Source organism: Vombatus ursinus, unplaced genomic scaffold, assembly GCF_900497805.2.
Source record: "Vombatus ursinus unplaced genomic scaffold, bare-nosed wombat genome assembly UNPS02014774.1, whole genome shotgun sequence".
Taxonomy (NCBI): domain Eukaryota; kingdom Metazoa; phylum Chordata; class Mammalia; order Diprotodontia; family Vombatidae; genus Vombatus; species Vombatus ursinus.
In genome coordinates this window covers 17,364,356-17,390,926 of record NW_020954552.1, presented here as the reverse complement: position 1 = coordinate 17,390,926, position 26,571 = coordinate 17,364,356, and the positions used below count along the sequence as shown (strand labels likewise).

General features: G+C 37.0%; 1 protein-coding gene across 1 annotated transcript in view; it reads left to right on the top strand.

Moving 5' to 3' along the window:
* The window catches only part of MSH3 (mutS homolog 3), a 117,889-nt gene that overhangs the window by 56,657 nt on the left and 34,661 nt on the right, over nucleotides 1–26,571 (top strand). The window contains exons 10-13 of the mRNA XM_027864183.1: nucleotides 642–756; nucleotides 7,265–7,349; nucleotides 11,303–11,412; nucleotides 16,727–16,841. Coding sequence (XP_027719984.1) covers nucleotides 642–756; nucleotides 7,265–7,349; nucleotides 11,303–11,412; nucleotides 16,727–16,841 — 425 coding nt within the window. The remainder of the gene's footprint in view (nucleotides 1–641; nucleotides 757–7,264; nucleotides 7,350–11,302; nucleotides 11,413–16,726; nucleotides 16,842–26,571) is intronic.

Here is a 26,571-nt window from a genome sequence, read left to right as displayed (position 1 = left end):
TCCCTGCAGTGGCTATGGTTCAGGGTAACTTAGGTCATCTGAATTTAGAGTAGTTAGACTATCATTCATTTATTTATTTATTCGTGCAGCATTTATTCAGCTGGAACATGTCATTTTTGGAAATTTTTAGTACTAGTACCTAATTTTAATAATATGGTCATCACAAAATATGTGACTATATAGTAATGCGGGCAACAGACATTACTAAGTTTTTCATATTAAGCTATAGAGTAGCAGCATACTCTGGTGGTTAAACCATTCATTTTGATTCAAAAGGCTTAAGATGAATTTCTGGATCCAATATTGATTTTCATATGACCTTTGGTTCTTTTTGCCCATTACACGAAAGGTGATTGATCATTTTTGATACCAGTATTAATTGAGATTTAGATTGAAAAGGATCTGGGATCGTTAAAATGATGATTGTTATTGACATTCATAAAAACTTGAAGTTGGAATCATGCTGCTCTTATTAGGAAACTTTTTCAAGGTGGCTGTTACTGATTTGTAAAAGGTTTCTTAGCAGATTTAAAAATTGTTCATTACTTGAATAATTATAAAATAAATGATATTTAATAAAATGTGTTTTATTTGTGGCAGATGATAGTTTTTAATGGAAGGAAATAATTTTTTTTTCTTAGCTTCCCAGAGTTTTTCTGGAATATTGAATTTGGATAAGCCTGTGATTTGCTCTTTGGCAGCAGTTATTCGATACCTTAAAGAATTTAATTTAGAAAAAATGCTCTACAATCCTAGGTAAGTTGTATTTTTTTTTTAAATCTAAAATTATTTTTAAAAGAGGGATAAGTTTACTAATTTTATTTTAAAATTGTATCTAGAAATTTCTGTTCCTCTAAAAGTTCACTTTTTATTTTTTTTTTAAAAGTACTTTCTTTGCAAGGAGAATTCTTTATTTTTGCTAAAATAGTTATATTAGCTTCAAATGGAAATATTAAGAAACACAAGTGGCTTTTGTCCATGCAAGCCATAGTCAATGTTTTGTACTTTGTACTGAAAGGATTTAGAGCTGAAAGGGGTCTTAGGTATTAACCAATTAATGTAATTAACAAAGAAACTGAGGCCCTGAAAGGTGAGACGATTGCTTCAGGGTTGCACAACAGAGTTGGGCTTTGAATCCAGGTCTTTTGACTCTAAATATCAGTAGTCTTTCTGTTACATTATTTAATTGAAAACAGAACTGGGGATAGCATGACTGAGAGACACTAAAAAATGTACTTGTGAATGTTCTCTATGCTAATTATTCTTTCAGATTTTTATCATAAAGATCTTCAGAAGGGCAGTTAATTTGACAGGTTTTTATGAGTGATTGATTTTGCAGATTTTTCCCCTAGTCAAGAATCTTTATTTCCCTTTCTTATGGATTAACTTGGGAAATGTGAATGTAGTCTAATGTTTAAAAGTAGATAATTAGAGTAAATCTGATAATTCTTATGCAAAGAGAAAAAAAAAAACCATGGAGTTGTTTCTTCTTCCTTTCTAACTCTTATCCCCAGCTCCATCACTAATTATCTTCTTTTCTCCTTGATCCTAGAAATCTTTCCTGAGACTTTGACTTGATTAACTCCTTCCGCAACCTGGGAAGGACTTTTGAGGGAAGGGCACAGATCCAGAAGTAGGATTCTTGTATTGAGGGAGGAAACTTTCTTGAAGGTAGTTTTAGGAAGGTTTAGAGGACAGACGATTTGAGAGTGTAGGAGATAAAGATGCTTTTCCCTGCCTTAGGGATGCTGGACTAGTAACGTAGGGGTGGATTTTCTTTTTTTGTAGTGCTTAATATAGTCTAGGGCAACATTGATTTTTGGGGCTTCCATGTTACTCAGATTGATTTTTCAGTGCACTAAAACACTTATATGTTTTGCACAGAAACTGTTGTCTAGCCATATCTCTCCATCTTGCATTTGTGAAGTTGATTTTTTTAATCCAAGTAGCATTTCTCCCTTTTTAAACTTCAACTTATTTGATTGGACCCATTGTTTAGCTAGCCATTGTTAAATCTTTTTGGATCTAGACTCTGTTGTTCAGCTTTATAGGCTGACCCTTAAAATTGTTTGTCATCAGAAAATTTGACAAGTATGTCATCTCTTCCTCCTTCCAAGTCATATCTTCAGCTAAGTCATGGTTGACAGACAGCACAGGGCCCAGGATGGATGGGGTATCCCATTAGAAATCTTCCTCCGTTTGACATCAGCCCATCAATAACTTCTCTTTGAGGATGGTCATTGAACTAGCTCTAGCCCACCTAAGTGTATTATCATCTACCACAAACACACCATGAGTTATTGTTAAGTGCATTGCTGAAATCTAAATATACTATGTCTGGAGCATTTTCCTGACTAATCAGTATCATCTAAAAAGAAAACGTATTTAATTTGTCATGAACTATTATTTTAAAACTGTGTTTTATTCATTTTTTTAATCCCTTTCTCCTCTTTTTTCTTCTGACAAATTACCCTCTCTCTGTATATAATCTTCATTCTCTTCCTGTTTATTAGCTCCTTCCTTACTGCCTACGCACATGCCCATATCTCCCTAATTCAGGCCATGCCTATTTTCTGTCTTGAGTTCTAGTCTGCATTACCAGTTACCTACTAGACATTTCCAGTTGGATATCTTGTAGGCCTCTCAAACTCAGTATGTCCAGAACACAGAGCTCATTTTCTTTCTTCCCAAACCCACCCTCCTAAATAGCTGTAATTTTGTTAATGGCACCACCATTCTTGCAGTTAACTGGGTTCACAACCTCAAAGTGATCCTTGGTTCCTTCTTCTCCCTCATGCCCAGGACTCATTCATTTGCCAGTTATGTCAACAAAAAGTCTTTCACAGCATCATAGCAAAACTCTCTTTGCCCTCCATATTTGTTTGAGGCAAATTCCAGAACTGGTAAACCATGGAGTCTTTTATTAATTTATTTATTTTTGGTAGCTCTCTGGGCTAACTCAGTTAACTCTTTCAAAAGACCAATACAACTATTTATACAAAGAACTATTAAGAAAAATCAAAGATTCTTTTGATTACTCTCTTAATTCTGTAATTTAAAAGGGTAAAGAGAAGCAGAGAAACATGAGATTTTTAAATTTCTTTGAAAATCCAAGTCATAGGTATATTTCTTTTAGGTTTTCCAGAATGAATTGACTTTAGACAAGATTTTTTACTCTAAGAGAACAATTTTACTTATAGAATAGCCATAAGTAGTATGTAGAATAGATAATACTCCTTTTCTGAAACTTCTTATTGTGTTATTGACTTGCATGCATATGAAAAATTAAGCAGTAGGAAAAGGTAGTAAAAATGTGTAATCTGTGGGGGTAATTCTAAGGGAACATTTTGTTTTTAGATATTAATTTTTTTACTTAACATTCTAAAGAAAAACATCCTAAAAAATGAACTTTATGTTCATTTAACTAATGGATGAGGGGTTATGATGGGAATTTTTAATGTTCTTTTTTTGTCTGAATGTTCAGAGGAATTGTGATTGATGTGTCTTTTGGAATTGTAATATTAGCAGACATTTTCTTTTTATTAATGTAAATATAATAAAGTACATAATACATTTATATTTATCAACATAAATATAACAATAAATTTCTTTTTACAAATTTCAAATTCTTTGATGAGATTCAGTAAGAGGATTTACTCTTGATAATCTTGCATCTCATAGTCCTTTTTTCTATCCCAGACGGTGAAGAAAGCGTTAGCTCTCTTATTGTCTTGATAATGATTGTTTAATACTACATGTTATGTCATGTCAGATTATCTTTACAGGCTGTGTTTTTGTTGGAATTATTAATATCAATAACCGTTATACTTGTTTACTGAGAAAGTTGTGTGGTTTCTATGGAAACCAATTTGAGATATAGATAACTCAGTATAGGCAAAGAAAAACAGTGATTAATAATATTAGAAAATTATGAAGAAAGTTACTAATAAAAACTTAGGAACTGTGGCAATAAGGATGCTCACATTTGTATACCCGTTTATACAGTGTAACTTAAGCACCAGTTCCTGCATGAAATCTCCTGGATTCTTACTAGATGCTAGTGCTTCTCCTAAAAAAAAAAAAAAATCACCTCTTTATTTATCTATCTGTTCATCCATTTATTTAGTATGAATTTATATGTCTATGCAGCCCTTGGCTTCAATAGCCCCTCTCAAAGATGCTGTGGTTACTGTTCCTATACCCTTAATAGGGAATGGAATCTTGGAAGAGAGGCAGTTTAAATGTCCTCTGGATAATTAACTGTTTTGACTGGAGAGAGACTCTTTGGTGATAAAAGACTAGGAAAATGTCTTTCCTAAAAGACTGATTGAGTTAACTGTCAAGGTGAAAGAGCTGGAAGATACATTTCTTGAGAACTGATTTTAATTCTTGTGCTGTGGAAAAGGTAGCCTAAACAGAATTCTCAAGTGTCTTTGACCTATCATGAAAGACCGAAATGGTAGGACTGTTTTTCCAGAGTTGAGAAGTCAGCAGTTGAAATTGATAGTTAGAAGTGTTTGTACACTTTGTCATTCTGATACATTTTTAAACTATCTAAATATATCTTTGTCTTTTTTGTTACACTGTTAGTAAATTGTATAGTCAGTAGTATTGATGTTCATTTAAGACTTCAATACTAGGGGATCTGAGAAAGAAGAAAGAAAACCTAGGAGAAAAATTTTATTTAGTTTATTCTATAAGCTAAAGTAGGACTGATTCTCATTGATTAATGAGAAAGATTGTGCATTTCTGTTCATTTGTGAGGAAATATTAGTATATGCCCCTTGATTGCCAAAGTACCCAGGGTAAGAATTAATAAGGGAATGAGTCAAGTAGTAGTCTGAGGGGTGGGGGTTATTAGTGTATGAGGCCAACCTCACTTAGACTACACATAATGGTACTACCCCTACGCCTGCTGTATATACATCCTGTTACCCCCAGAACTCTATCCTGGTGCTTCTTTTCTTCCCGTCGTACTATTTTACTTGATAGTCTCGTCTTCTTCCGCTGGATTCAGTTGATATCTTTAGGCTAATGATTTTTCGATCTACTTATCCAGTCCTAACTTTTCTTCTGATCTCTAGACTCACATCTCTAACTGCCTAATAGGCATCTCAGATTGGATGTCCCATAGACATCTTACCTTCTGTACATCAAACTTGAACTTCTCTTTCCCCCAAACCTTTTCACTTTCCAAACTTCCCTCTTACTCTCAAGAGCACCATCATCCTCCTAGATACCTAGACTTGCAACCTAGGTGTTATCCTCAGCCTCTCACTCTCTCTTACTTCCCACATCCAATCTGCTGCTGTTCTTGTTGGTTTTACCTTTATTACATTTCTTGTGTATTCTCTCTTCTGTCTTCTGACATTGCTGCCACCTGCTGCTGCCACCATGGTGCAGGAGCTTATCACCGCATGCTTAAACTATTGCAGTAGCCTGCTGGTTACTCTTTTCCTCAAGTCTCTCTCTTCTCCAGTTCATTCAGTTCTCAGCTGTCAAAATAATCTTCCTAAAGAGCAGATCTGACCATATCTTCCTGCATTCAAAAAACTCCTTTTTAAACTCTATCACCTCTGTGATCAAATCTAAAATCCTCTGCTTGGCACACACAGCCCCTCATGGTCTGGACCCTTCCTGCCTTTCCAGTCTTCTGATACCTTACACTCTCCCACACACTCTATGATCCAGAAACACTGTTCTGCTTGCTTTTCCTCACACAAAACACCACATTTCCAGATGCTGGGCATTTTCGTTGGCAGTTCCCTCTTCCCTAGAATACTCTCCCTCTTCATCTCTACTTTCCTGGCTTACTTTATTTCTCAGCTAAAATCCTAGCTTCTGTAAGTTCTGGTCCTCCTCAATGCTAGTACTTTCCCTCTGTTGATTATTTCCAATTTATCTTGTATATTTCATTTGTATGTAGCTGTTTTCATGTTTCCACTATTAAGCTCTGAGCCCCTTGAGAGCATTGGACAATTAATTAATGCATGTTGACTAACTGTTCCCCCTGATTGAATGTAAGCTCTAGCATAGAATGTAGAAGATACTTAATCAGGGATTGCTTGATTGATTATGCTGTAAATTGTTTTGTCATACTAAATTCTGAGGTCTTTTGAAAGGTAGAACTTTGGTGTATACATCACATTTCCTGGTTTTCTGCAGAGGCATCTTAACTAGTACATTGAGTGTATGACTTGGAAAATTTGGATTCAAATTCCGCCTGGTAGCCAAATGACCATGGGTAGATCATGTAACCATCTCTAAAGCTTAATTTCCTCACTTATAAAATGAGGATAATAATAATATGGATTTGTTGTGAGGTTCAAAAGATATAATGTATGTAATAAAAACATATTTTGCAAACTTTAAGGTGCTATGTAAATTGTAGATATTTTTATTATTTGTAGGTTTTTTGAGTATATTTTTATTTAACCCACTAAATGTTGACCATTTTGGTGGTGATTGTCAATTACAATAAAAAAAAAAGAACTACTATACATCTAGGTGGCCCAGTGGATAGAGTGCTAAATTCAGAGTCGGGAAGTCCTGAGTTCAAATCCTGTCTCAGTCACTAACTGTGTGAGGCTAGGCATGTCACTTAACCTCTTCAAGAATCAGTTGCCTCATCTATTAAAAAGGAGGTTTAATAGTTGCTGCTTCACAGGGTGGTTGTGAGGATCAAATGAGAATGCTTTGAAACCTTAAAGTAATATGCAAATGCTAGTTATATCATCATCATCATTACCATAATCATTAATAAACCTCTTGGCTATATTATAATCTTTAATTAGGGCTAAAAACCAAGCCTTATCAAAATGATCACATGTTGGAAGAATAAAGAGGACAGTTTAAACTATCTGAATATTCTTTTCCTAGATAATTTTATAACTTGTCCTCAATGCTTACCATTATATGCTAAGCCAATGACAAAAGATTATGTTTTGTACTATTCTTAAAAATAAGGAAAAGGGGCATCTCTATATTCCCTTATTGTAAGTGTTGTTCTGGTTTTTTGTTTTGTTTTGCTTAATTTCTATTTTTCCTCTTCTCCTATCAAGACATTTAACAGCACACACATCAATGGAAGAATACTTCTCAATGAATTTTCCTTTTATTCTTTTAAGTTTGACTTGATTATTCTACCAAATGGCTAACTTTCATTAATCATGCTATTGGAATTTTTACCTGGTGTCTAAATTAATTTTTATTTCTTTCTGCTCTTATAGTTTGCATGGTTACATTTCCTCTCATTTCTTTTCAGAAACCTTAAAAAGCTGTCAAGTGAAATGGAATTTATGACAATTAATGGAACAGCACTGAAGAATCTGGAAATCTTACAGAATCAGGTTAGGAAAATATAACTAGTTGATTACAAATTTTTGTTGGGGGGAAGGAGAATCATAGATAGTCAGTGCTAATGGATGCATTTGAAACAGAAGATTAATCCTTTGTGTCCCAGCTGACCATTCTCTTTCTTATCTGATCGTTACTTGGAAGCAGCAGTTTCAGGATATTAACTTTGAAGTAATGCATTGAGAGTCAGACACTGATAAAGATTTTTTTAGCAAGACATTATTTTTAAGAATTATAGTGAAAGCTGTTTTATAGTTAATTTCTTCCTGGGCTCCTTTTAAATTTTTCTTATGGTTACACCAAGAACCGTGTGAGATTCATGCAAATTGACTCTCAAATAAAACAAACATGATACAAAATTTAACGCTATAAACAATATAATATTTCATTTTTATACCAATTAATTGACAATATTTCTAAAGTAATGGAGACTTTAAATATTTCTTCCATTTGCTAAACTTAATCTTGCAAGTGAAGTATTATATTTTCAAGACAATATGAAATCATAAAGTTATAGGGCCAAAGGGACTTCAAGATTGTCTGATGAAACAATTGAGTACTTAAACTGTCCTATATCTTTCATATTTTTAAAGATCTCCTGGGATATTGCTGGTAACAACAATGATAGGGATTGGACCTATGATTTTACTGGTGTAGGGAACTCCTTCCACTAATTTAAGTTGGCACTTTCTCTGCAACCTACAGCCTTAGGAGGGTCAGTGAGAAGTTAAGTGATTTGGGTCACATAGCCAGAGTGTGTCAAGAGACAGGACTTGAACCCCACTCTTATTGACTTTAAAGCTGATTCTCTATTTGCTATGCCCGGCTGCTTTTCATAATACATTAAGGTAGATTTTGCACTTGGTCAGTCAGTCATTAAGTGCATACTGTATATCAACCAGTGTGTTAAGCACTGGGAACACAAAGGCAAGAAGAGAGAAAGACCCTTCTTGCCCTCAAGAAACTTATATTCTAGTGGAGGAATACCACATGCAAAAGAAAATTGAAAAGCAGAAAGCGGGAAGGGGGTAGAGGAGGAGAGACCAAGGGACCCAGGCATGATAGAGGAAGTCGGGCATACAGCCTGGAGGAGGAATGTGGTCAGCACGTAACTGACTTATGTCCCTCTCTTTTAGTTTTTCTTGCGTATCGTTGCCAGACAAATCTCTGGAAAACTCTTTGATCAATTTATTCCTTTACTTAACATTACACAATGGTTCCCTTTTCTCTGCCACCTGGCATAGAGGAAGGAAGGAATGAAGGAAAGAAGAAAATATTTATTTAGCCCCTCCTATGTGCCAGGCACTGTGCTAAGCACTTTATGAATATAAACTTTTTTTCATTCGTCATAATAATCCTGGGAGGAAGGTACTATTATTATCCCCATTTTACAGTTGAGGAACTGAGGGAGACAGAGGTTAAATAACTTGTCCAGGTCAGCTATTAAGGCCTGAGGCCTGATTTGAACTTAGCTCTTCCTGACTCCAGACCTAGTGCTCTATCCACTGCCTTGTAGTGGGAAAGATACTAGACTTAGATACAGGAAAATCTGAGCTCAAATCTGGCCTCAACAACACTGGCTGAGTTACTTAATTTGTCTGTGCCATAGCTTCCTCATCTGTAACATGAGAACATTGGAATCAATGGCCTGTAAGCTCTCTTCTAGTTCTGGAATCTGGTACTATGACCATCCGTTTGACTTTGTATGCTTTGTATACCAGCTTGTCCTACCTATTCACTCCTTAATTTCTTTACTCCCTGATGCAAATCTTCTTTAGATCTTCTTTTTGTGTTCGTTTCATTTGAAATACTTTCCTTTCTCTTCTGTTTGTACAACTTCTGTACCCCTTCTTCACTTCAGTCACTATCTTCTCCTGTACTCTTTCCACTCTAGATTTTTTAGGAACTGCTTTTTCCTGGATCTCCTTCTACCTCTAACTGCTTCTTCTCAAACTTCTTTGCTTGATCTTCAACCTTGTCATGACAACTGACTGTGTATGTCCCCCAGAGGTCTGGTCTTGGCCGTTTTCTCTTCTTCTGTGTCTCTTGGTGGTCTCATCAGCTCCTTTATCATGAGTCTTAGATCTGCTTATCCATCCCTAACATTTCTCCAGTCTCTCATCACCAACTTCCTATTGGACATTTATACCTGGATATCTCATAGACATGTTAAACTCAACATGTCCAGAATTGAGCTCATTATCTTTCCTCCCAAACCCATCCCACTTCCTAATTTCCCTATTTATTTTGAGAGCACCATGATGTTCCTATTCACCCATGCTCACAACCTAGGTATCATTCTTGACTCCTCATTCTCTTACCCCCTCCCATATCCAATCTGTTGTCACATACTGTAGTTTTTACCTTTATAACATCTCTTTTATGGCCCCTTCTTGACACTCATATAGCCACCACTTTGGTCCGGGTCTCAGTTACCTATTTCCTAGTCCATTGCAATGGCTTCCTAATTGGCCTCCCTACCTCAGGTGTCTCTCCACTCCAACCTATCCTGCACGTAGCTGCCGGAAGTGATCTTCCCTAAGTATAGGTCTGACTGTGTCACTCTTTTCTTTAGTAAACTCCAGGAGTTTTCTCTTATCTTCAGGATCAGGTATAAATTTCTGTTTGACTTTTAAAGCTCTTTACAACCTGTCCCCTTCCTACCTTCCCAATCTCACATTCTTTGTCCCACTATGTATTCTATAATCCAGTGACACTAGCCATCTTGCCATTCCTTACACAAGACACTCCCACTCCTGACTCTGTACCTTTTTCTGGCTGTCCCCAATGCATACAATGCTCTCCCTTCTTACTTCTTCTTCCTGGCTTCCCTGGCTCCCTTCAAGACTCAGCTTAAATCCCACCTTCTGTAGGGGGCCTTTCCTGATGACCTTCTCACTACTAATGCCTTCCCTCTGAGAATACCCAGTGTATATCTGGTATGTACACAATTGTTAGCATGTTGTTTGTCCCATTAGAATGGGAGCTCCTTGAGGGCAGAGACTATGTTTTTACTTTTTCTTATAGCCCCAGTATGGTGGCTAGCACATGGTAATGCTTGTTTACTGACTGACTGACTGACTACTTTAGCTAGTTTTAATCTCTCATATAAATAAATAATTTTTTTTTTACTTCTCTAGTAATTAGTACATAAGTTAGCATTTAATTATATACTTTCCTGTATTGTTAGCTAATTGTTTTATATTTGTTCAGGGTGTGAACTCCTTAACCCCTGCTATGGAAGTGTTTGTACTCTTCCTGGGCACATGCGCAGTAAATTCTTACTGATTGATTTGCAGAAAGAGACAGCTTTTAAAAATGAGCCCTTGAAAAAGCCTTAATATTTTAAAGAAACATTTTCTGCCTTTTACTTTTATTTGTGGGAGAAAGGCAGTTAGTAGGTAAACAAGTTCTTACTGGAGAATTAGTTGAAAACAAGGAATACTTCCTGCCTCACCTTACGGCACCCCCCCCTCCCCTCCATCCAAACACACCAACATCCAGCTTCCAAGATATCTCCAGGCATTCACTATGCATTCAGCTCAATTCTTTTTACCTCCTCTACCTGTAGTACTATCCAATGATCAATAGATTTCTTAAGGATAATCCTGAGGCATTGTAAGACCTGGAATAGTCAGAAAAAAGATTTAATTACGTTCAATGTTCTGTGTTCCTTAAGGCGGGCAATGCACCAGTACGTATTAGAATTTTACACGATTGAATAAAATAGCATTTTCTGATTCGTCTTTAGTTAAAAAGAAATCCATTTAACCAGAACATCCCTTTCCTTGAACATTAAATCATGGTTTTGCTGTATATGAAAAAAAGAAGTAAAATTTGGGGACGTCTAAGTAGTCATATATTTTATATTAATTAAATGGTTAGTTTAGATAAATAAGCAAATGTTTGTTTAGTTTTTTTTTAATGACTTGTTGGTCCTCCTTAGACAGATTCAAAATTCAGAGGCAGTTTGCTGTGGGTCTTAGATCACACTAAAACTCCTTTTGGGCGACGAAAACTGAAGAAGTGGGTGACCCAGCCGCTCCTTAAATCAAGGTAAAAATGGCCATTTTTGGTGTATCCTAAGGGTTTTTAAAAATTTTAATTACAATGATGTAGTAAATATCAGAGTCCTATAAGCTGTATCCCAAGATCTGTGTACAATTAGTGGTTACAGTGTATAACTAAAGCTTGGGAAAATATCCTTCAGGATGTGGTAATATAAGTCAGTCTGTTGTTTGTGGGATCTTTTTTCTTTTTCTTTTCACAAGGAAGGAGATGGAGCCTAATTTTGGAGAGCCTTTAGAATCCTTAATGAAGATTAACTTCACTATAGGGATTGGTAAAAGAACTTAGGGAGTGATCCTTATCAACTTGGCTTCTAAGTCCAAGAGGAACTGGCCAGAAATAAAGTAATTAAGGCCGTTGTTTATTGAATAGATATCTTCCTCTGAGTACCAGAGCAGAGGCCTGAATGCAGTTTACAATAGCCTATTCTTTGTTGTAGTTGTATGCAGTAATAACAGTAATGCTGTAGTAACCTGTCCTGTACAGTAGAGAGTTATATGTAACTGCTGTGTGTATTTCTCCATTAGCAGAGACCATCTTCTTGAGAACAAGAGGTTCTTTCTGTTTATGTACAGTCTACTTTTTTCTGGGTCTTGTTCTTTGTTATCATAGACTTGCTTCTACCCATAGCCTTAAGCAAATTTGGATTTTAATTTTCTTACTACTTTTTCTTTTTTTTGGTGGATAGGAATTCAAACAGAATATAAAATTATCTAAAGTAAGAAAAAATTTTTCTGGTTGACTCAACTGATTAGTATAACTTTGAGCCATCTGTAGAATGTGTCTCTTATAATTATCAGATTTTTTTGTTCTCTTTAGATAAGATTTTGGGGTTGCTGTTAATCTGTATACTTGTATACTGTTTTGTTTATTACATTAGGCCAGATGGTATTTTAACACCTTTGTTAAGACTGGTGGTATAGGGGGTAACCTGTAATTTCTTCCAGATATTACCTGTTGTGTCCCAGCTTTGTTGGGGAACAAGATAGCTTAAGGAAACCGTTAGTAGTAAATTTATGAATCTATTAAAATGGTTTATGTATTATGAAAATGAGAGGCAGTATGAAGTAGTACAGTGATTTCCAGTGTTTTTTGTTCCTTGAATCTTTTTCAACCAAAAAAATGTGTTGTGGACCCCCAGGGTAATTTTATGTACCACTCATAATACTCTTTCAGATTTCTTCACTAAGTGCTTACTGTAACAATGATGATAACTTGCCCCAAAAGTTCCAAAATAAAAGTTACATGATATAATTGTTATTATAAAATTTTATTCTGCCTATAATTATGAAAGCTCTAACTATATATATATAAAATTATGAAGCTCTAATTATAAATTGTTACAAATATTTTATATGAGACATTCTGTAAGAATTAAAAGAAGTAATCCATGAAAACCTCGTATGCTTGTTATTAGCTGAAAGACTTCATATTAAATTTCCTTATTTTTGTAAATATTGTAGAATATAAATAACATTTTAAGTGACATAAATTACATCTTGGAAGATGTTTTAATAATCATATATAAACTCAATTTCGATGTTGGACTTTTTATTTGAACAAAGTTTGCAATATTTGGCTCAACACTAGGCAGACATGGTCTTAAATTTGGTTTCACCTCAAGTTATTTCTGTACTTTGATTTTGGACAAGAATAAGTGAAAACACTTGCTTATGCAAGTGTGTGGTGAAAAATGGTAGGAGAATTTTACAAGCTCTCTTGATGAAAGATGGAAATCCATTTTTTGTTTTTAGTCACCTAACTAGTCAAGAAACATGAATGGCTAGTTACAGTATAAAATGTTTACTTTCTTACTGGCTAGTGACAAGTGCTGTATAAAATGGCAGATTTGCTTAAAGTACAGTTGCACATATTGCTTCGTTTTCAACAATGTTTATATAGAAACTAAGCTTTGTAAGGAAAGAATATCTTCAGACTGGACTTTCTTTTCTTCTGCTGCTGGCTATACCCTCACAGAAACTCCACTGAATGCCTTACCAGGGTTGCCGACCAGTTCATTTAAAAATCTGCCCGATTGAAGAATAGTCATGTAAGTGGAGGATAAGTTTAAATTGGAAAGTAGTCTTAACACTGCGGGGAGAGGCCATCTCAGGTTTGTTTCTGCAGAATGTTTGTGATGGTCTGCAGTCATCTCAGGTTGGCTTGTAACGCACATGCTGGGGGACTGTAGTTTTAGAGTATAGTTTTAGTCGCTCCAGGCATTTTCACTGGCTGTTCCCCATGACTGGAATGCTCTCCCTCCTCATCTTTTCATCCTGGCCTCCCTGGCTTCCTTTGAGTTCCAGCTAAAGCCCCACCTTCTACAGGAAGCCTCTTCCAATCCCTCTTAATTCCCTGGCCTTTCCTCTGTGAATTATTTTGAATTTATCTTGAATATAGTTTGTTTGTACATGGTTATTTGCATGTGGTCTCCCCCACTAGATTGTGAGCTCCTCTAGAACAGGGGCTGTCTTTACCTTTCTCTGTATATCCAGCACTTAGCACGGTATAGTGGGTACTTAATAAATGTTTGTTTGAATGGGGAGGGAGAAGCCAAATAAGTCACAACTCTCTCACTTAGCTCCTGGGTAAGTAATTAGGGACACAACAATCTCCCATAAGAGATTAAGTATACAACTTTCTATTATGGATGGAGAAATTCACCTTGGTTTGAGGATATAGCTTTCAATGAGTCGTGTGGACTGGGTGGAGAGAAGCAGAAATCTATGCTTTAAATGGAGACAGACTCAAAGGGAGCCAGGGAGGCCAGGATGAAAAGATGAGGAGGGAGAACATTCCAGTCATGGGGAACAGCCAGTGAAAATGCCTGGAGTGACTAAATTGAAGAGTATGGTGGGAGTGTAAGGTCAGATAAGACTGGAATGTGAAGGGACAAATTATGAGGGCTTCAAACACCAAATAGTGTTTTATATTTGATCTTGTAGGTGATAGGGAGGCACTGGTGTTATGGAGTCAGGTCAATATAATCCTGACATTGTCGGATCTGCTCTTTAGGAAGATCACATTCCAGTAAGATCAGGGGTAAAGCGCGGCTGTCTGTTATCACCGTTACCATTCAATATTGTACTAGAAATGCTAACTATGGCAATAGACAAGAAAAAGAAATTGAAGGAATAAACATAGGCAAAGAAGAAATAAAACTGTCGCTTTGTATAGATGACATAATGATGACTTAGAGAACCCTAGAGAGTCAATGAAAAAACTAGTTGAAACAATTAAAAACTTCAGCAAAGTTGTAGGATATAAAATAAACCCACACAGATCATTGGCATTTCATATATTGCCAACAAAACCCAGGTGATAGGATACTATTGTGCTATATGAAATGAAGAAGGGGATGGTTTCAGAAAAACCTTCCATGACTTAAATGAACTGATGCAAAATGAAGTGAGCAGAACCAGTTTAGTCACAAAAAGCAAGAGAAATATGGGATGATAGTGAGTGGGGCTTTACGGATCAAAAGTTTTTTGAGGATGAGGGAGCCAGGGGCATGTTTGTAAGCATTAAGGAAGCAGCTATAGGATGAGATTCAAGAGAAGTGAGAAATAGCTCCAACATACCTGTTGTCAACTATGGCACAACCAAAGAAGACAGAGATGAGGATTCTTCCCAATACCTTAGTGAACTCATTGACTTAAGTATTTCAGTGGATCTGTGGTTTCTTTAGTGTGAGTGTTCTTTCCACCAGTATAAAATGTAACTCTTGCGTAGTTTCTCATCTTGTGAGATGCTTGTCCTTGGTTTTCCATAAATCCTATTATAATAAAGGCCTCTTGAAGATAAGGGCAGTTTCTTTTTTGTCTTTGTGTCTCCAATACCTGGAACAGTACCTGGTACATAGTAGGTACTTAATAAATGCTTGTTGAATTAAATTCAATTGAATTCTTTTAGAACAGATATCAAATATACTAGTTTTCCTCTGGTTCTTTAAACATTTCATGGATACCAGTACAGCTTAGACTGTCTATTTGTTGTCCCTCACTGCTATTGTATACTCAGTCCATCTCCTTTTTTAATTTATAAATGTCCTTGATTGTTTTATGTTATTTCTTACACGTGAGACCTCATTGGTCATATTTTATTATACATATATATGTCATGTGTACTTTTATTGCCCTTTGGATCATCTGGAATTTTGTTACTTATGAGATTATGGTGTTTCATGGTTCACAGTCTTATAGGATCACTGGGATGATATTATTTTTACACCAAGTTCACAACAATATTCAACTCAGATTTCCTGTCATATCTTCTCTTAGATAATTTCAATGGCCACCACACAGCAGGGAATAGGAAGTTTCTCCTTTGAGAGCCATGACCCTGGGATTCATAACCCTCTTTTTCCTTTCATTTCCTCCGTAATACCCTTTCCTACTGGGTCTACTGGATTCAATTAGTCATTTTTCTTTTTTTGTTATTAGTAAATTGATATAATTTGTTTTTACATCATCTTTATTTCCCAGCGTATTCCTCTTTGTGCCCCTCCCAGACAACTATCCCTTACCAAAAGAATAAAAAAAAGAGAGGAAAAAAGCATTTTGGCTAAACTTGCCAACACATTGAAAAAGTCTGATTTTAGAGCAGTATTGACATTTGGAATCTCACATAGCTACAATAAGTGGGGAAGCGCTTACTTATGTCTCTCTCTTTTTTTTTGATCAGGAAGAACTTGGTCATTATAATTTCACAACATTCAGTTTCAGTTGCTTTATTGTTGCTGTTCATTTTATTTAAGTGTTGTCTTCATTGTACATATCATTTCTCAGGCTCTGCTTCCTTCATTTTGCATCAGTTCATCTAAGTTTTCTCATGCTTTCTCTGTGTTCATTATATGCATCATTTCTTACAGTACACTAATATCAGAATGCAAACTCCCTGAGGCTAGGGACAGTTTTCATTCTTTGTTTTGCTTAGCACAGTGTCTGGCACATAGTAGTATAAACTTAATAGATGCTTGATGACAGATTAATTTATATTTGGTCCCAATTTATGTAGCCATTCCTCAATCATAGACATCTTTATTTCCAGTGCTTTGCTACTCTAAAGAATGATTATAATAATATAATAAAATTATAGAGTAGATAAGATCCTAGTCTTCTTGCCCAACCCCCACCTATGTGATCATTAATTCATTGATTCCACAAGCTGTTATTAAGTGCCTACTATAAGCCAGGTCCTGTGTCAGGCACTGGGGAGGCAGACAAAAAGGAAGCCATATGAGTCCTCAGAAAGCTTAAGTTGTATTGGAGCAAACAATATGCACACACGTACACTTGTACAGACAAATTACTGTCCGGGACATAGCCGCTGGGAGGATCAAGATGGGCTTTTCACAGGATGTGGCCCCTGAGCTGAACTGTGAAAGAAGTTCGGGTTTCCAAGAGAGGGAAATTGAGGTGAGAGTGTATTCCAGGCCTGGGTAACAGCTTGTGTAGAGACACTGAAACAAGAAAATAGCTGTCATGTATGGGGAGCAGCAAGTATGCCATTTGGTCTGGAACATTGAGTGCACGGAGGGCAGTAATTGTCAGTAAGCCAACAGCTTATTGACGGGCAGCTGGGTGGCGCAGCAAGTAGAGCTTTGGGCCTGGAATCAGGAAGACTTGGGTTCAAATCCTACTTTAGACACTTCCTAACTGTGATTCTGGGCAAGTCATTTAACCTTTGTTTGCCTTAGTTTTCTCATTGGTAAAATGGGGGTAATAATAGCACCTATTTCCTAGGGTTGTTGTGAGAATCAAATGAGCTAATACCTATAAAAAAGTGCTTAGTACCGTGTCTGGCACACAGTAAGTGCTATGTAAATGTTAGCTTTTATTGTTATTATTAAGATTATGTTGTGATGTTACATTAATAGTCTATCATGATTTATTTATATTATATTATTATTTGCTATAGAGATTATAAATATAATTAGTAATAATAACTATAATAATAATTACCCCAGTAATTTAAGCTGGACCCAGATTATAAAGGACTTTTTTTTTTTTATAAAGGACTTTTAAAACCCAACAGAGGAGTTTGCATCTTATCCTAGAGGCAAGGGCATTCTGGAGCATCTTAAGCAGAGAAGCAACATGGTCAGATGTGTGCTTTAAGAAAATCACTTTGTCCCCTGGGTAGAGGATAGATTGGCAAGGGGAGGAGCTAGGGAGAGGCTGGGAGACCAATTATGAGGCTGCTGCAATAATCTAGGTGGGAGGTGAGGAGAGCCTGAATGAGGGTAGTGATTGACAAGTGGTTTTGAGCCTTCATTTAAAAACCTCCAGCTGCTGTCTCCTTAGGCAGAATGTTCATTTTTTAGATAGCTTTATAAGAAAGAAAATTTTCCTTATATTAAGTCACAATCTGTTGCCTTGTAGCTTTATTTCCATTAGTCCTAGTTTTGTCCTCTGGGACCAATGAGAACTGTAATAGGAAGAGTTCTGGATTTAATAGCAGAACTGTTGCTTTGAGTTCTCACTCTTCTACTTACTGCCTTTTGACCTGTTCAAGGCATTTTTCTCTGGGCCTCAGTTTCCTTATCTATAAAATGAGGGTGTTAGACTAGATGATTTTAAAACTTCCTTCTTACTTTAACATTTTGTGATTCTGTAATCCCTTTTCCACATGATAACACTTCACCCGTATGAAGATTTTGTCTTCTGGTTTTATAACCACAGCTAAGAGACAAACCCAGGACTTAGTTGGTATAATGTGCATAGAGGAGTGTTTATTATGTGTTTTTCTTTCTTTCTTTCTTTTTTTATTATGTTTTTGATGATGACTAAATCACTTAGCCTACCTCAAGAAGGTTAGTATTATTTCCTGCTTATAAACTTATAGTACGAGGAATTTGATGATTGAAAACTTTGAGGAGTTTGTGGTATTGTGTAGCTGAGAGGGGAAAAAAGACGTAGGTCATGTCTTTCTGTGGAAGGATTCCTTCCTCATCTGTCCATTGCACAGGTGGCCAGTCTTAATTCTTTAGTATTCAAGGTTGTCAGGAAGTAGGCAGAGTGCTGGTGCTCCTGAGGTTGGCTTGAGAGGAGTAAGCCTTGAGTGTGTTAGTATGGAGGAAGAGGCAGTGAGCTTAGGCAAAGGTTAAGGGCTTGGAGTGTGAGAGGAGAGAGCAGGATATAGATATGGGTCACTGTTTGTATGCATGTATGTGGAGTGAAAGTGACTTAATGCAGATTTTCAGGCATGACGTGAGAAAAAAGCAGTATTAGGGAACATGGAGGTTGCCAAGGGGACTTGAGATCCCCTTAGATATTCGGAAGTGACATGACATGGGAAAGGAAGAGAAGGTGAGTACAGAGAATAGGAGTACTCAGAAGGGCTTGGGTTGTCATGGATCTTGCTGGACAGCCCCTTCCCCTCTATGGGTATTACGGCATATGTATGGGAGTAGGGCTTCTGGCCTGGCTGTTAGGACCTCCATGCCATAAATATCATTACAGAGCAAGCAAAGATGAAAAGCTAAAAGATCAGGTTTTGTCTAGTGTGATTTATCTGAGTTTTGGGTAGTGAATTAGCCTTGAGATTTCTATTTTAGAAGGAGATTGTCTGCGGAAAGAGGGCCCTGAAGAGTAAGGGGACTGAACACTCCATTGATCTCTGTAATTCTTCACTCAGGTGATGCTGTAACAAAATTCAACAAGATAACTGCGTGCAGACATCCTACATATGATAAGATTGAGCAATTTTTAATTATTAAGCAATGAAGTATGGATATCTGAATAAATATACTAAGAAATTTTTATTATTTGATTTACTTTATTAGAACATCTAGAGAGAAATGCACCATCAGAACACTTGTGCAATTTAATTTTTTATTTATAGTGTTAAGTTTCATATATTTTTGTGTTATTAAAGCAAATTTGTATGGAGTTCAATTGACTATGTTAATGTGGTACATATGCCATGTTTCCCCTGGGTTCCAAGTAGGATGGACAGAAAATATGATGTGTATTTTGTATATTCTACTCCTATCATAAAAAACACAGACCCTATGTAAAATACAGTGTGACCCAAAAATCTTCATTAAAGCAATTTTAAAATTTAATAGTTTCAACTGCACTAAGGCTTTTGGGACACCTTCTATTCAAATTAGCCCAAACTTATTTTATCTGGCAGTATTTCCTTCCTTAGACTATTATTCCATGTGCTCTGTTTAGCTTTTAAATTTGTTTCTTTCATTTTTTTATAATGCTAATATTTGTTTTCCCAGCCCATTAAATTCTCTGGACAGTCTTAAAGTTAAGATTTATTGGTTCTTGTAGCAAGTATCTAACAAATCATTTGTCTATAATTGATGATGGCACTGTGGTAGAGAAAAAAATGTTGAGGCATCTTTGTGTTTGTAAATATCTAGAGAACAGTGACAAAATTAGTCAGTGGCTCAGATACCTGTTAATTGGGGTGTGTGTGTTTTTAAGATAGCATAAAATGTTAAGAAATAGCATACTGGAGTCTGCCCCAGGGTTCAGCTATAAGAAGTGGAAGCCAAGAGATATTTTATGGGAGAGTATGATTATCTGCTACATGAGTCAAATATCCCGTGGTATTTCCTCAGAGGTTTGTCTGCTTTGATAGATCAAAAGGTGTTGAATATATCCTCCAGACCCCAAGTTTCAAAACTTTTCTTTACCTCTTTCAAGCTTTAAAAAGTACCCTATTAGTCTAGGATTTTGTCAACCAGTTCATCTTTATTCATACCATTCATGATTTATAAAGTTCATTTATACTTCTTCTTAGCTTTTGTTTTCCCATAATAGTCTAAATTTTTAGTCTGCCTTCAAACAGAAACCCTTTCATCCTCTTGGTCACTGACTTTTAAAAAACTTTTATCTTTATTGGAATATGGCTGTACCAAGACAACAACCCAAAACATTCCATATCCTCAATAAGCTTACTTTCTATGGGGTTGTAGGATGGTGGTGGTCGAATATAATGTCATCTGAGCAATAACAAAGGGGATCAGAAAAGGCTTTGCATGAACACCTGTGCCAAATGCTTTAAACGAGGCTTTGGATTCCAGGGATTTTGAAGGAGAAGTGGGAGTACATTCTAGGAATAATGGAGTGGATAGTTTGTGCCAAGGTATGGCAATGGAGATGGAATATTGTTCAGAGAATGCCTTAGTAGGCTAGACTGGAGGTGAAGGTAAAGAATTGGAAATATCTAGAGAGGTATGTTGGAATGAAATTGTGGAGGTCTTTAGTTTCTAGGATGAGAACTTCTTATTTTGTCTTAGAGAGAATAGGAGCTATTAGATATTTTTTTTGAGGTGTGTGTGTGTGTGTGTGTGTGTGTGTGTGTGTGTGTGTTATGATTATGTTTGTGCCTCAGGAAAGTTATTTTAACAGCTCTTTGGAGGTGCATAGATGGGTTCATGATTTTAGAGTGGGAAAGGAGTTGAGAGACCATTTGATTCAACCCTCTCATTTTATAGATGAGAAAATGGAGGCCCAGGTAAGTATAAGTGAGTTTTCTGCAAGGTCACACAGATAGTAAGCACCAAAGGTGGTATTTGAATCTAGGTCCCTTGACTCCAAATGTATTGCTTTTTCCACTGTGGATATTTTGGAGACTGAGTGGAGGGAGACTAACTAGTAGGCTGTTGTCATAGTTCAGATGAGCCATGAAAGAGAAAGCTCATTGTGAGACATATGAAGGTAGAGTCAACAATTTTTGGCAATTGGTTAGATAAGGAAGGATGTGTATGTGTGTGTGGTGGGAGGCAGAGATGTTGAGTGATAGAGGAAAAGGAAGAATGGAAGGGAAAGTCCAAGATTTTGAACTTGGTTGATGGCAAGGATATGTACCTTCAACAGAAATAGGAAAGTTTAGAAGACATGCATGTTTAGGGGGTGAAGGGGTTCATTTTGTTCATGTAAGGTCTGCGTAACTTGTTTGATGAGGCTCATTGCTAGAAGTTTGTCCTAAGAGTGGTGAATTTTTCAGGCACAGCCGCTCATAAGAGCTGTCTGTTTAAAAATAAAGAGAGACTATAATGCGTATCTGTTGAGTCAGACCCATCCTGGCAAAATCATTGATCCTTGAAGTATTTGTATTTGATGTTTTTTCCCTTCTTATACTTCTCTGTTTTATTAGTTACGTAGCAATCTTGTGAACTTAATCTTGTTGCTCCAGAGCAGTTATCTAAACTTTTTTGATAGTGTACTTTGTCAGTAATTTTTTTTTCCTATTGCGTATATAGTAAGGGGAGGGGCAGTATGATTTTCCCCCCAAAAGATAACTGAGCAGTGACTCCATTGAGATTATTTTATAATTTCCTCAGAGAGTCTATGCTTGTTAGGGAAGCTGGGGAAAGTTAAGAACATGTACAACTGTGGGAGGGGGATGGAGTGTGAAAGTATAGAATTATAATGGGAGAAAAGTAGGTATGATTGTCTTGGAAACAAGCCTCCACTATTGGCTGTCTTAGGAAGGGAGGGGAAAATGCAACTCACCTTCCTACCCTCTGATCGGCTGATCACATACCCTGTTGGACTCAAACTGTGATCCCCTATGACTCATATGACTGCCAGGGTCCCTATGTTTTCCCTTTGGAGGCCACTGCCCTACAGAATCTTTTGTTCCTCTATGTCATCTGCATCCTAATAGAGGGGGAAAAAAGGTGCCCCATCAACTTGAATTTTTGGTAGAAAGCTTGTGGAAGTGGTTATAGGTTAGTCAAATAAAGTCATATAATTATATTACATTAAGGGAGATAGATTAGTCTTCTCAGTTTAAAATTTGGCTAATTTAAAGGACTCTTTAGATGCACAATTGAAGCACAGCTGAGTGCTTAAACTTAGATATTCACAAAGGATCTATGATACCATCGATACAGATGGAAACCCATCTGTGCCTGCCTTGTGGAACTCTTGTTCAAGTCCTCCTGTACGTTAGCTGGAGGGAGGCCATTCAATGTCCTGGGGACATTCCTCCATTAATCTGAACATGAAAAAGATACCAGTAAAGCACATGGGTTGGCAATTGATTTATTATCTTTCAGCTTTGCCAGATGTCCAGCTCATCTCCTTTGACATTTGTACATTTCTCCAATGACATCCTTTACTCCATAGTTTCTCATTTGTTATATGTTGCTGTGTACTTAGATGTGCCCCTCCATCGTCCTCTGGGAGATATTAATTTTTAATTCTTTAGAGTCCATAGTGTTCTTCATGCAGGCGTAGAGCAACTCACTGGTAGGAGTTTTATTAGTTAAACTTACTTATTAGGAAAGATGTTTGGTAGCATTGTGACTTTGTGAAGCTGTTCAGGGTCACCTAGTGGAAAGCATTGCCGTATGTGGTAATTGTCAATTCTCATAGATTCCATTATTTGAAAACTTCCTTTCTTTTGGCAGAAGTAGATAAAATGTATCCATCTGTTGAATGGAAACAAGTGTTTTGATTACCATCTAAATGCTTTGCACATTTTCTTAACATCTGATGTGATGTTGAGAAAAGCCTTTGCGTTTTGCCAGTTACCAACATTACTGGGATTTCATGCCTCTCATGTGCTTTCTGGGAAAATTATCTGTCCCTCTTATCCTTGAAAGCCATTATAGGCTGCAGCTATAATTCGTGTTGCTGGTTAACTGTTTATAGGGCATAGGTATTTCTGTGTGGAAAAAAAAGCTTGAATGATTTATAAGCCATGAAAAAGAAAAATCCATATGAAAAAGAAAACAAGGAAAGAGATTGGAGGGGCTGAAGAGCCCAAACTTGAGAGCTGACAGCAGAAAAAAAAGCCCAGCTGGGATGAAGGGAGAAGAAAAGGTGTAAAATAGAACAAGAGAGAAGCTATTCCCTAAATAATTTATCACTTGGAGAAACAGGAGTGGGGGGAGGGAAGCAACATTTATATAACAACCTCTACATGCCAGACACTATGTTACCTCATTTGATTCTCACAACAACCCTGATAGAAGTTGGTACTGTTTTATAGTTGAGGAAACTGAGGCAAACAGAGGCTAAATGACTTGCCCAGAGTCACACAATTAGTAAGTGTCTGGGGCTGTATCAAACTTGGGTCTTCCTGACTCCATGCCCAGTTCTCTATCTACCATGTGACTTACCTGCCTCTGACCATAGAAGGATCACGGATGAAGACACACATAATTTTGTGGAGAAAGATGACGTGTTTAGGTATCACTTGTCTGGAACCTTGCCAAATTAATTCTTGTGCGGGGCTTAATGTTATCTGTTCCTTTTGCCCTATCTTAGATGTCTTGCATCTAAAAGCTGTGCTTAGAGAATTTGCAAGTGCTACTGGTAATCAACCAGGTTAGGGTGTTAATGGTATGAGAGGAGTGCTTTTACATTTGGTAATGATTGACTATATAGCACCATAATAAGTTAGGAAATAACCAACTGTGGGACAGAAAGAGTCCCAAGAACGGGAAAGAAGAGAAAGATGGGAACCATCAATCAGTCATTTATTATCAGAATAGATGTCGGGTATTTTGCATTGATGCTGGGATAGAAAGACAAAAAAGAAAGTTCTTGCCCCAGAAAGGCTTACAGTCTTGTCAGAGGAAACGCATGTATACATATAAATAGATTCAAAGTAAATAAGGGAAATTTTGGAGGGGAGGGAGAGGAGAGGACCTCAGGTGTCTTTGAGCTGAGTATTGAAGGAAGTTAGAGATATCTAACTGGCAGAGGGTACAAAGGAGAGTGGCTTCAAAAGAAACAATACAGTGCAGATGAAAGGAGAGAGATTTAGTCACCAGACGCTACATAAGTAGAATTCCTCTGCAGATGTATCCCTAGCAGTGTCGTCTTCAGAAGCAGGACTGTGGATAATTCCTTAGCGGAGCTGGAAAGCAACCAGTTTTGAATTAGTTTGGGAGTTGGTACTGCTTTATGATCCCTGTCTTATAGTTGAGGAAACTGAGTGTCAACCTGAAAGTTGGTTAAAGAGGCAACAAGCTAGGTGATAAGTAAATTCATGTTGTTTATTCCCTTAAGTTAGCGACATGTACATGGAGCCAGAGCTTTAACTCTGACTGACTTAAATAATTTGAAATAGACAATTTGTATTCTTAGAGCAATCCTGACTCAGGATGTCTGTGTCACTCAAAAAAATATAGCCTCCATATGTTTTTAACATTTAGCATTAGAAAGGAAATTTCTTAGTTGAATGGGTTGTAAATACAATAAGACAAGAGAAGTAACAAAGTGTCGATTGAAATTATAGTCCCAGGATATGTCCCCTACATAACATATGGCCATAGGATACTGAGATAAGAAAAGTCCCACTATCCAAGACAGTGTCTGGGCATCACATCCTTAATGATCACAGACAGGAAGAATGTTGGTCAGCTTCATCTGGTCTTATAGTTTCTGACACAGGAAGAGGAATTTTTAGTTCCTTCAGAGAGCAGAGCATGCAAAGCATTATGGTAGATTAAGCCCAGAGTGGGCTAAAATGTCTCTCCTGGTTGGCCAGTCCAAGTTTTAGGCCTTTCTCAGGTGGTGGGGTTTAAAATGATTTGGAGAGGGGTCTACATGAGGCAAACAGAGTGCTTTAAGTGACTTGCCCAGGGTCACACAGCTAGTACATGGCCTGTTTTATGATTGTTGGTACGTAGCCATTTTATTGGATGTCTCTCTTTTAGCATAGTTGCAGGTATGGACATTCATAAGCTTTAAGGCTGCTTCTAAGCACAAGTCTATTTGAATTCAAAGATGTGAATTTTTGTTTTAAGTCATTGTCGCCCTTGATCAGAAAAGCTTCAGGGAAGAAAGTGGATTTTTGGGACTAAGTTGAATAAAGGCTTGGTAAGAATTTGGGAAGATCTTAAAATGTGGGCTTAAAAATATCCCAGGTATAGAGAAACCATGGAATAAGGCATGGAATGAGATTGAGTAATAGAATTAACCACAGGAATTTATGTATTCATTAAGTTTAGCAAGTAGGTGACAGAAGTGATTAGAGTTACAACTTCCCCAACAAGGTAAGTATAAAAGAAGTCTACATGTGTAGAATTACTCAGTTTAAGATTTCCATGTTACAATGAGTGCAAACCTGCAATTTTTTTGGGGGGGGAGTGAGGCAATTGGGTTTAAGTGACTTGCCTAGGGTCACACAGCTAGTGTCAAGTGTCTGAAGCCAGATTTGAACTCAGGTCCTCCTGACTCCAGAACCAGTGCTCTATCCACTGTGCCATCTAGATGCTCCTGGAATTTCTTTATGTATTATTTTACCTTTCAAATCAGGAAGAGAAGATACTGTTTGAGAACAATAACAATGTTAAAGCTAGCAATTTTATAGGCCTTTAAAGTTTGCAAAGTGTGTTTACATATATTATTAGCCAATCAGCCAGCAAGCATTTAATTAACTTTTTAAAATGTTCCAGGCACCCACTGGTCATACAAATACAAGTAGAGAAACAGTCCTTCCTCTCAAGGAGCTTACGTTCTAAATGGGGAAGACCATGCAAAAGGAAAGCTATAAAACAGTAGTGTGGAGGGAGGGAGAGAGGAAAGGAGAGAGGATAGGGAGCTTAGAGAAAGAAAAGGTATCTGGCCTAGGGGCATAGTAAAGTCAGTCTTGTATGCAGCCTGGGGAGGGATGGGACATGGTGGGCCTGGCCATCCACTTTAAAAGGAGGTTTTGGGAGGAGCCATCCAATCAGAGGGAGAGAGTACTTCCAATGTGTGAATTCCCAAGTTGTGGTGAGGCTTCAAGATGAAGAGCTGGGGCATGGTAGAGGAGATCCAGAATGCAGCCTGGAGAGGAATATCATCTCACAACAACCCTACAGGTAGGTGCTGTCATTATCCTCATTTTGCAGATGAGGAAACTGTCTAGTCCTGAGTCACACAGCTAGTAAGTGTTTGGGGTGAGATACAAACTCCTCATGATTCTAGATCCTTTGTTTTATTTGATGTCTGCCTAAACAACAGAGGAGGTTATGTTTTATTGTAAAGGTAGTAGGAAGCCACTGGAGTTTATTCAGTGGGAGAGGAATATGATTAAATGTGAACTTAAAGAGAACCTCTTAAGCAGTAGAGGTTTGAGGCAGGCAATCCAATTACTTATAAATTATGTGTGTGTGTGTGTGTGTGTGTGTGTGTGTGTGTGTGTGTGTATGTATCATATATATATATATATATATATATA